Genomic DNA, 12,103 nt, shown 5'->3' on the forward strand with positions numbered 1-12,103 from the left:
CATTTCTATAATGGATTTTGTGCTTCTGAAAACTAAAAGATTGACAGCTCAGGATATTATAGATCTATTAACCATTGGTTCAATGGGCATCACAGGAATATTTACTATTCCAAGCATGAGTGCAAATGTTTACCAGGTAACTTTATATTGAATGTTTTTATATCCTCTTGTCATTCTGTGGCTTTTCTGCAAGGTGGGAGTACAGTATTTTAAATGCTTATGAAGAAAGACTCCATAGAAAAATGCCCAATTAGTATTATTAGTAGAATATATTTAAAGAAGCTAGAAACGGGGAAAAATAAAATTCAGATTCAATACATAACCATTTTAGATATAGCCTCCTGTTTCTGTCTGAAATAAATGATGAGAGCACAATCTCCTTTGAATACACAATTTCTCATATTTTTCAGCAGTTGAAAACTATTGATTGCAGAGCCACACACAATATGAGAATGGAGCAAGTCACCATAGTTATGGAACATAACATTTATATTAACCACCATTATGTTGGAATACCCATATAATGAGGGTAAATAGCTGAAAGTTTAGCTGATTGCTGGTGAAGATCAGCTATTAGTAGATGGAACCCTTCTAGTCTGAGGAGAAAGTATCATGAGGTAGAGGTCCAACGGAGGATGTATAACAACAACTTTAATTTCATACTAAAGTGTACACTGCCTGAGAGTTCACTCAGCAACTCTTGGTATGACAAACAGACACTACACTGGGGTTGTTAATGCTTGCTTTTTGGAGAGCAGACATCCCCAGAATTGGCTGCATTTGTCATGAACTAAGCAGAGAAAGGAGAACAAGGATACGGTTCCTCTTTTTTAAAGGCTCTGATAATAAATAACTGTCTGAAGCCAAATTAAAATGAATTAATCAATTGCACATAAGTCATAGATGGTATGACTAGATGATCACTATTAAATTAAAATTCACAATTTGACATTAAATTATATTTCCTCAATTCGAAGGCAATACAGCCGATTCTATTGCTTAATTATTATTGTTTTATCACAAACCAGAGATGGCTGAAGACATTTTGGTGCCTGAAGGAGAAACCCCAGATATTTCTCCTCCCTGTAATTATGGTCACACTTGTAACAAATGAATGCTGTAATTTGGTATCAAGTTTCCTGAATGTATGTCCCATTGAATTCAATGGAACAGAGATATCATACATACATATATTGATTCCTTTTAATGATAAATCCAAATCTGCCACTTAAGGAAGGATGGTAGGGCCAACACTGGTATGAACCATTCCTTCCTAAATCACAAAAACCAAAAACATGAAAAGCAGATGACTTCAGCAGACAGATAACTCATTTAATACATATCCCACGTTTGTTATATAGTACACAAAAATTCATGCTTACCAGGAATTTCCCAAGCTACAAATATGGAATGTGCATCAATTGTTGTGACATTATATGGGGTGCGGATTTCCTCTGGTGTTGCCACAGGTGTTTGGATAATGTATTTGCCACTAGTATTGCTCCCACCCCATGTGCTGGCTTCTAGCTGGTAAACATATCTATAAACAACAGGGTGCAGTGAGCGGAGGACAGAAAGAAATGTTCACAAAATAATCAAATATTTTAGTTATTTGGAACACATTTACTTTAAATTTTAGAAATGATTAGGTTGATGAATGGACATCATAAAACACGTGTGTCTGATACCAGTAATATTAAATTTCCTGCATTTCTCTCTGTGTGTGTGTCTGTTGTGTGTGTGTGTGTGTGTGTGTGTGTGTGTGTGTGTGTAACAGATCATAATCCTTGATTACACAGATCACTTGCTCTCACTAGAGTGAGGAGTGGCATTTGGATTCAGTCTATTGTCTACTGGCCCTCACACATAACTAATGATCTAATAGCACTGCTGATCTGTTCCGTCTGAAGCTTTGAAAAACTGAATTCAGGTGCTATCATGCCCTCAGCATTCATAGGAATGCTAAAGAGATATCCATATATGGGATCCAACAGTTAGATCATGTTCGAACATTTTTGGAATATATAAATACATTATACTAGATTAAACACTTATTAGACACCTCTGCCATTTTACCTGCTATTTGGTTGCAGGCCAGAATCAGTGAAATTCAGATTTTCTTTACCACCCTTGAAAATCTCTTCTCCATTACAAAGCAATCGATACTGAGAAATAATTCCATTAAGTTGCTGCGGTTCATCCCAATATAATTCAACTACTGTAGAGCTAACTGTGATATGACGAGGCTGTGACCATACCCCTGTAATTATATCAATAATACAGTGTTAATAACAACATCTTTGCATAATTATTTAATGTTATAAACAAGCTAGGATGGTAGACTCTGTTAGTTAGTAACACCGACATCCAAAATCAATTCAGCTTGATATCAACGACAGCAATCAACCTTACAATTTATTTATTTATTTAAAAAATAATTTTATATATAAGATAGCATTCAACAGGTTCCTAAGGTGGCTTACAAAATGTGTGTGTGTGTGTGTGTGTGTGTAACATTAAAACACCACAGTATAAAAGAACAGTCAGGAAGATTAAAAACAAGCACCAAGCAGCATAAAAGCTGGGGGAAATCACAAAGGGTTTTGTCTATGGATATGACATCCCTGGGGAAAGCATGCCATAGTTGGGTGCCACAACAGAGTAGCCTACCATTGCACCTGAGATGGCAAGATCACCCAAAGAAAAGTAATTCTTGAAGATATTAGTGCATAGACCAGCATACCCAAGGTAAGCAGTTCTTAAGTATCCTGGTTCCAAGCTCTGAAGGCCTTCAAAAGTGAAAACCAGTATTTTGAAGTGGTCTCAGAAATTAACTGAGAGCCAATGCAGTTGACAAAGGAAAGCTGTAATGTGAACATAATACCCAGGACTAGGTATTAGATTCACAGGTGCATTTTGGAGTGATTTTAGTTTCTGAACTGTCTTCAGAGGGATTCCCAGGCACAATTACAGAATTACAGAAGTCTAATCTGAGGGTTGGATCAGTGAGGTCTGCCTATCTTTGCTCAGTGAGGTTGAAGTTGGTGCACCAACTTAAACTGGAAGAAAGTACCCCATACTGGAAGAAAGTACCCCAGAGACAGAAGCGATTCACCAACACCTTCAGACTGCAATATAAAATTGTATTTTATGGCTTTATTATATACTTTATGTCATCCAGTCACTGGGCAACTAATAAATACAGTGATTTTTTTTTAATGTGCAAAATGGTGTTTCCTTAAATATTTGCCCTTGGGTCACCCTCCAAATCTATGGAAATAGAAACGGGGAAAATTAGGTGGTAGGTAAAACATGTGCTGCGACTCATTTGGTATATACCGTACCTACTATTTGCCACTGAAAATTGTGCCTGGAGATGGTGCAGACTATACTCTTTCTTGTGTCCTGTCACCAATTCTTTCTCCCCAGCTCTGTTCTTTGGACTCTTCAAAAGTTAGGTGCTTAAACAGTGTATTACAGCAATAGCATGAGAGCAGTTTTTCTGTGCTTTCATTCTGTTCATTTATTTGAGGGTTGCCTCTCTTATTTTGCATACTACCTCAAAGTTGTTCTGCGTGCACAGGCACAAAGGAACACAGATGTGACTGTACAAATTCAACATCATTTCTGAATGCCAGAGGTTTTTGTTTCTTTAAAAACAAATCTAGGAGCTGGTTCTTCTGGTTACCACAAATGCTATAGAACATTTACTGCTAGTGTAAGTGCCTCCAAGTTCTGGAGAACTTAATATATTTCTACTTACCTTGAGGAGCAGCTTGCAATGTTCTACCCGAACTTGTCTGACTAGAAGTGCATCCAGCAAATGTACATGCTGTGAGTGTAAAGCTGTAGTTTCTGTAAGGCTGAAGATCTAAACAACCAAACCAAATAGGATTAAAATGAAGTCTTCAGATGTTTGCTCTGACCCAGATTTCCACCCGCGAATCTTCCCTACGAAGTGTGCTGTATGGGGTATTATCAGGGCAGACCTACATTTTTGGGACACTGATGCTTGAACTGTTATGGGGACCCCTTCTCAATCAGCAACAAGGTCTGGCTAGCCACTGTTATCCCCTTCAATGGGGGATCAACACACCTTTACAACATCTCTGCTGCTGAATCTCACACTTTGGGGTTGTTGAAATGTATACAACAAAAAATTAATCAGTTTGAGTTGTGTGGCTCAAATTAGGCCTACTAAATAAAAAAATTGTGTTTGTTTCTGTTAATTATTATGCTATGGTCAGAAATGCATTTGCTGCTCATAGTCTTTTCTCTCTCCTTCCCAACACAATGATCACCCAGATTCCCAAAGCACTCAAACAGATATGCTCACAGTGGGATACACTGAGTGTTCTGTCAGGGTAACAATGATAGCGCTGAATGGATGCCAACCCAGCACCCATAAATGCTTAAGGGGAGCTTGCTGGATCAGAGCAAAGGTTCCTCTAGTCCAACATCTGGTGAACTGCAACAAGTGACCAGTTTGAGGCTTCCCGGAAGCCCAGAAACAGAACACCAAGACAAAAGCTTTTCTCATGTTGTTAGTTCTCTAGCAGTATGTATTCAAAGGCATACCACATATTTGTTTGTTTGTTTGTTTAGTGATAGTTAATAGCCACTTTTTCAGTCCCCACTTTTAAAGCTGTCTATGGCATTGGCCATTGCCACATCTTGCTAGCAATGAATGCCATCAGTGAGTTATATTTTGTGGCGCTGTGGGTTAAACCACAGAGCCTAGGGCTTGCCGATCAGGTGGTCGTGGTTCAAATCTCTGTGATGGGGTGAGCTCCTGTTGCTCGGTCTCTGCTCCTGCCAACCTAGCAGTTCGAAAGCACGTCAAAGTGCAAGTAGATAAAGAGGTACCACTCCGGTGGGAAGGTGAACGGCGTTTCCGTGTGCTGCTCTGGTTCGCCAGAAGTGACTTAGTCATGCTGGCCACATGACCCGGAAGCTGTATGCCGGCTCCCTCAGCCAGTAAAGCGAGATGAGCGCAGCAACCCCAGAGTTGTCCACGACTGGACCTAACGGTCAGGGGTCCCTTTACTTTTACCTTTACACATATATCAACTCTTAGTTCCAGGGTCTAGCAGGATTTTAAACAGAACTTGCTGCTGTATTTTATACTCATTAACTGTGCATTGGAATCCATTCCAAAATACAACCTCTTCCCCTAGTCAGTATCAGTTTTATAAGTCATTTCCTATTTCTCTATCCTTAACTTACAATTACCTCCCATGGCTCCACCTTTATATTTCTCTGCATTCCTCTATCACAAAATATTTCAAGACCCAACTGCATCTTTGAAAATGGGTTATAAATATGTAAATATGCATTCATTCTAATGCATAAGTCTCGAAACGCAGTATCAAGGAGGGGAAAGACACCAGATTTCCTCCTTTTACGAGCCCAGAAACCACTATTAGACTTCTGTTCACATTTTGTATTTTTCCTCTAATCTTCCTTGTCCTTGTCAGTGATGGGTCCCGCTCTTTCTTATCTCTTCTTCTCTACCCTTTGCAAAATGTTTTCATTAAACTAGTATTGTAAGTACTTTAAGAAAAACAATGCAATTCTATGACAAGGGGAGAAAAAATCCTTTGGGCAGAACCCTTTGTCTAAAAACGGTTAGATGACAGCTTCATTGTTGTTGTGGATTTCAAAATGGTCATACATACAGAACAGCAATACACAACAGGCCCATTGGAAGGGAAATACAGTGAATGAATGAATGAACGACACCCAGGGCTTCAAGCTGCTTGCAAATTGAACAGGATGCAAAGCTTTGAAAAATAGAGGAGTCAGAGAGACAGTGTGGATTGTAACCTAATCATGAACTCGAAGAGAAGTGTGGTGGTGGTGGTAATCTCTATATACTTAGCATAAAAGCAAATGGGCAAAAATGATAGTTGCAGGCTAGAAAGGGAAAGACATGGATGGGAGCCAAACATTTAACAGTATTTCTTGATAGAAAAGATTACTGTGGCAACAGATTATTTCAACTCCCCTAAAGGGAGTCATGTTCATTCACTTTTAAAAGTAAATATTTATTAGAAAGCACTATTTATTTGCAACCATTTAGTACAGACTGGAAAAAATGGTGTAAAAAAGAAGCCCTTATGGGTGGTTTTTCATTATTATTGTCCCAACATCATAGCTGGGAGAGAGATGAATCTGGAGGGGCAGCTGATGATCACCTCATGGGTATTCAGGAGAAGAAATGGGGGTCTTTCCACTCATAAAGATCACCACTTTGCTTTTCATTCGGGTCGGGAGCTGGAGGTTAAGGGGTGATATGATAGCCATGTTCAAATATATAAAAGGATGTCATATAGAGGAGGGAGAAAGGTTGTTTTCTGCTGCTCCAGAGAAGTGGACACGGAGCAATGGATCCAAACTACAAGAAAGAAGATTCCACCTAAACATTAGGAAGAACTTCCTGACAGTAAGAGCTGTTCGACAGTGGAATTTGCTGCCAAGGAGTGTGGTGGAGTCTCCTTCTTTGGAGGTCTTTAAGCAGAGGCTTGACAACCATGTCAGGAGTGCTCTGATGGTGTTTCCTGCTTGGCAGGGGGTTGGACTCGATGGCCCTTGTGGTCTATTCCAACTCTATGATTCTATGATAAGGGTTGCCTCTTTAGGAATTGTTTTGGAATGATCTGGAAGTTTGAATTAGCAAAAGCTGTTAAAAACAGAGTTGTCCTGCCTGTGTATCTTTTCTCAAAGGACAACAAAGAGACCAATGGATGGCCAATTCTGCCAAAATGTTTGCTGAATGTACTCCTCCATGGGGATAATTCCAAAACCCATCTGGAATTTGTAAAGAAGGCTGAGTGAAAATTTTGCAATATATAAATAAAAAACAAATAAGCAGCATTTCTTGAAGACTGCATATTCATTTGAATAATAAATTGGAAGAAAACATTGTGCATGCACAGGAGACCTTTTCTTCTGTATTTTCACTCGCTCTTGCTCTCTGCTTGGGTGCAGATATAACACGAATTCATGGTTTAGCATCAGAAACCAAAGCAAGCCTCCAGCTCATATGCTCCTCTGGCATGACCATAAAAATGAGATAAGAAGTATCAACTTTCATTTTTGATTAACCATAGTTTTGTCAGTTGTGCAAACTTTACTGAGCTCATCCTCAAACTTGTGCCAGAGGTTTAGAAGGAAGGCTGTGAGCCTGACGCATCTTGGATTGGAATCATGTCTAAATGAGCACGCACGCACGCACACACACACACACACACACTTCTTTCTTTTTAAAGTACTGCTGCCAAATCCTCAAACTGCTTTGTAAATGAGTGAGTTTAGAAAGAAATTTGGTAGCTCAGGAAGAAATCTGAAGATGAAAACTAATAATGTAGGTGTGAGGGCAGAAATCATACCTTTATCCCTTCAAATATCAGGCCTTGTTAAGTCCCAGTCTAAAACAAATGCATGAGTTTGCCGTTCTCAGGATATTGTTGCATCAGTTTGCATATATTATTCCAGCCCAGGCATCCACAACTTTGCCCAATTTACAAATTTACTACAGTGAAACCTTGCATGGGAAGTGCCTGCATTGTTGCCACTGTTTTTGTCTAAATAATATTGTTCACTAATAAATATTGTTGACTAATAAATGGAAATAATAACAACAAACAAACAAATGGGTGATATAACCCATAAAAGCTTGTGCCACAACATACATGTTAAATCTTTAAGGTGCTACAGGAATTCTTGTTCTTTTTGCACAACAGACAGCTATCCCCCTTGGGAATTTCCACTTTTGGGAAATTCTCTAACCATTTCAGTCACAAAATATTCTGCACAACATACAAAATATGTTCAATGAAATGTATGTCAGTGGATGTGCCTGTTATGAAATAACTTTAGTAACACGGAGAGAGGAATCTTTTCAGAAATTCCATTATTCTGGAAGCGTCTGAGATGCGAAAACAGACTGGGGAAAATGAATTCCTGTTCTTGCTGCTGAAGAGGGCAGTCTTAGCTTTCTTTTAATAGAATGCCCCCTAATTATTTTAGTCTCCCTCCCCATCCCCCCGCCCCCGCTTGCATTAGCAGGACCATTTGTAAAGGAGTAGTAACACAAAGTGAAACAATGCCATAACTGTCATCCAAATTGTTCTGTACAGAGTACTGGAAGTGTTCACTAATAAATGATATAAAAAGGTCTTTTATTGACAAGCTGCCATAGGCTGTTTGCATTAGAGAATATGAGAAGATGATGGCTGGTGCCCCTCGCTCCCAGTGGCATTCTACTCCATGCGATAGCAGAAAATGCTTCAGTTTACTTAAAGCATTGATAACACCTCTAAATAATTAACTGAGGACTTCCTGTCTTCAATTACTTAATGCTTTTTTTAACATCTTGAGAGGATTATAAGCAATTTATGGATTTCACATGACGAGCACATTCACCGCTATTCCCACAAAGCATTTATGGGATCATGTTTCCAAAGCTTTGATGTAATTAAAAATAAGCAGCGAGACAATGGTGCCGTGGCAAGGTGCAAGCCTCCTCATCTGCAATTTGTAAGGCACTCGGATTGAAAGTCTCAGGGAACGCTAATGCTACAGCTTCATTAACGTTCAACTGTTGCTCTGGGAACAGCAGAGGTTTTTTGAAGATGAGAAAAATCAAAACACAGGTCCATGGGGGCCTGAAACGATGGCCAGTTCAAACATCTGAGATATGTGAAGTAAGTACAGTTGTTTTAGTGAACACCATGAATTTAGAGTGTAGTAATTATCACATAGAAAAAGCACCATTCCACCTTGAGGTGGAATAAAAGGCACTCTTGCCTTGCTCAGTAAGGGGAGGTTCTTGCTGAATACAAAAAAAAGTGCCATTGGAAGAGTGGGGTTGTTTTAACTAAAGCTATAGACAACAGAAATATTCATTGGCAATTGCTTTTGTTATGTACTGAAATTCTCACCCTGGGCCAGCAGGGGGATACTGTAGATAGTTATGCAAATAAGGGATCGAAAGTGACATTCAGTGATTGGATAGTTTTAGAAAATTGTTACAGTTACATTGTACTGGAGCTCTATATAAGCAGGCTGACTGAACCCTTCAGTTCAGTTCAGTTCTGTCCTGGCCTGTGAATAAACAAGAGCTGTTTGAAGAATCGCTGTGTCATCTGATATGTTCACCCACAACTTAACAGCTTTGGCAATTCTACTTCAGGACAAAGGAAATTCCTAGTCCAGGCCAGCATGGCAAACAGCAACATGAAGTGGATTGTTGCCTTTCATGCTTTGCTTTTAAGGTTGCCAGAAGCATAGATAGCTCAGTTGGTACACTGTGAGACTCAGGGTCGTAGGTTCAAGTCCAACAATGGGTAAAAGATCCCTTCATTGCAGGGAGCTGGACTAGATGACTCTCCTGGTCCCTTCCAACTCTCTAATTCTATGATATTGCCAACCACCATTGGGAACTAACTGCTAGACTACATGGATCTTTGGTCTCATCCAGTGAGGCTCTGTCTAGTATTTTAAAGCCATCACTTAACACTGGATATTAATTAATTGATTGGTTGGTTGGTTTGATTTATATCATGCTGTTCATTTTCATGATCCCAGGGCAGGTAGCAATGATTTAAAAGCTGTAACAAAAAATAAAAATCTAACAATTAAGGGGGGGGGGGGGTAAAACAGGAGGTGACAGCCATTATCAAGAGTTTGCGCAGCAAATACCAAACATTCCCCAAAAACATTAGAGGCACAGATGCATTCAACAGAATATCCCTCACCAGTCCTCACAAAAAAAGCCCAAGAGAATAAAAATATTTTAACTGGCATCGGAAGTTGGCTAAACATGACATTTCAACACTAGACTGACAATGTAATGTTAATAGAAGTGTATTGCGAATGTACTGCTGCTACAGTTACTACTACTACTACTACTACTACTACTACTAGGCAGATTATGTAATATAGGGAGAACAGTAAATGTGTTTGTCCAATGACAAATTATGACTGTCCCCTGGACCAACATCTCAGGATGTGCCCGACAGTTTTGCTTCATCTTCATCAAAGGAATTTGGAAATTATAACAAAACAATTTTTAAAAAAGAACCTCACATGTATCCAGTGCTTTTTTTCTACAAAAAAATGTTTGGGGGCATTTACCTACTCAAAAAAAATGTTTGGGGGCATTTTCCTACTCATATTGAAATGCTGCCCCTCAATGAGGCCAAACTTAGATTCAAAAAATGTTTAGGGGTATGCATACTCCTGCGTCCCCACAGAAAAAAACACTGCATGTATCTATAATTTCAGATATTTATATGCCACTTAATATTCAGATATTCTTAAAGGTAAAGAGTATGGCTGTGTGTGTGTGTGTGTGCGCGCGTGCGTGCGTGCACGTGCGTGCGTGCGCACACACACACACTCTGTCTACAGGAAAATCACTGGTGTCCACTGCAGGTATGTAATACAAGGAGCATCCAGAGGTAAATGATGTACCACTGATAACCCAACATCTATAAGCACAAAATGCTAGCAACAAACAATACCCCAACTATTCATACAGATGTAAAAGAATGTAATTTGGGGAGGGGCTGATGGCAGTATCAAATCTTATGTTTCACATTCCAATTTGGAATGAGATAAGAGCATAATAAATCATATTGTTCTAGGAGACCAATATTAGGGGGGGGAGAGAGAAAATAGGTATTCATTTTCATGATTTGGGACACAGTACCATAAGGAGGAAATGTGATTATTTTAATCTTATGTTCAAAAGCTTCCACCCTCCCTCAGCATGAGGGCTTTATGTGGCAAAATCAACACGTGTTTCCAGGGTGAAGAGTTTATCATGCCAAAACCATGTTGAGTTTACCACCCAAAACCTGCCCTAAAGTACTGCTGAAATGGGAAACATTGCCCAAGTGTAAACACTGTTAGTTCTTACACCTCAATTCTATGCAGTGTGTGATGTAAGCGAAATGTCACAGGAAAAGTTATTAGATGGCAGAGTGGAATTTACCACATCAGATTGTAACTTCAGGAATCATGTTTTCGAATGCCTTCCTACATGAACACATATAGCCCAATTCCCTGCAAGAAGAATACAGTATGGAGTGAAAAAGCTGGGGAGAAAATGTCTCCCAGCTATGCCAGATTTTCCACTTGCAAGGATATAAAAGTGTAGCAGCGCTATGAAACAGGCAACCTCCACCTGGAGTCTGAAATTGTACCATCTACTCTGGCACCTCAGGATTCCACTAAATCATTCTATGTGGGCAAACCAAACCCCTGTCCTATCCTCAAAGGGACTTACCATCAAATATATAAGACTGCAACATTTAAAAAGTCTGAATGCTAAATAACCAGGGAGCATTTTGCTTAAAGAGCTTTCTATCCTTACCTGATACTGTATGCTGCATCTTGCCTGCAGTGTCAGTATATATAAGACCTTTCCCCATTTGACTGATCTGGTATTCTCGGATGATACCATTTGGCTTCCTGGGTGCCACCCAGCTCAAACGCAATGCCACTGCACTCAAAGCTGTAACTGTTGGTGGCTGAACAGTCTCTGGGACTCCTTGGACAGTGACTGCAACTACCTGAACACACATGAATTAGACAGCAATTTATTGTAATAGTACAGAAGATACCTTGATCAATGAGAATGTCACTTCTAGTTTAAAATGTTGTTGTTTGCTCTGGCATATCATTACCACGGCTCTGTAGTACGTTACTTTTCTCCCCTTGGTTTATTCCACACACACCCCAGCAAAATCTGACCTTGAATATGTTTACGCATGAGTCTAGGTGTACAATTTATCAAAGCAGATTCACAACGTTTTGCCTTCAGTGCATAGCGCCAGGCAAGAGGAAAATCTGGAGAGCAGGCTGTCTTGCCATGGAACTCTTGATAACACCCTTCCATATGGTTCGTCAGTGTCTCTGCATTTTAACAGCCTCATTTCTTCGGGCTTTTTTATCGCCAGTAAACATTGGCATAAACTTTGATGCCACTGCTCCCCTTGCCACTTGCTGGGGTGCCATTAGAAAGAGTTGCTGGCCCTTCCTCAGCTTCCAATAGATTACTTCCTTTCCTGGCTGGCAGAGGGCCACTCATACA

The 12,103-nt window shown here is 39.7% G+C and overlaps 1 protein-coding gene across 5 annotated transcripts in view; it reads right to left on the minus strand.

Annotated features, from left to right (window-relative positions):
* Nucleotides 1-12,103, minus strand: part of USH2A (usherin) — a 418,893-nt gene that overhangs the window by 81,792 nt on the left and 324,998 nt on the right. For all 5 annotated transcript variants that reach the window (XM_083433263.1, XM_083433262.1, XM_083433261.1 and 2 more), the window contains exons 55-58: nt 11,384-11,582; nt 3,764-3,871; nt 2,077-2,260; nt 1,383-1,540 (exon numbers count right to left, since the gene is read on the minus strand). In XM_083433263.1, coding sequence (XP_083289389.1) covers nt 1,383-1,540; nt 2,077-2,260; nt 3,764-3,871; nt 11,384-11,582 — 649 coding nt within the window. The remainder of the gene's footprint in view (nt 1-1,382; nt 1,541-2,076; nt 2,261-3,763; nt 3,872-11,383; nt 11,583-12,103) is intronic.

The sequence above is a fragment of the Podarcis tiliguerta genome, assembly GCF_965153285.1.
Source record: "Podarcis tiliguerta genome assembly, chromosome: 3".
NCBI classification, from domain to species: Eukaryota; Metazoa; Chordata; class Lepidosauria; order Squamata; family Lacertidae; genus Podarcis; species Podarcis tiliguerta.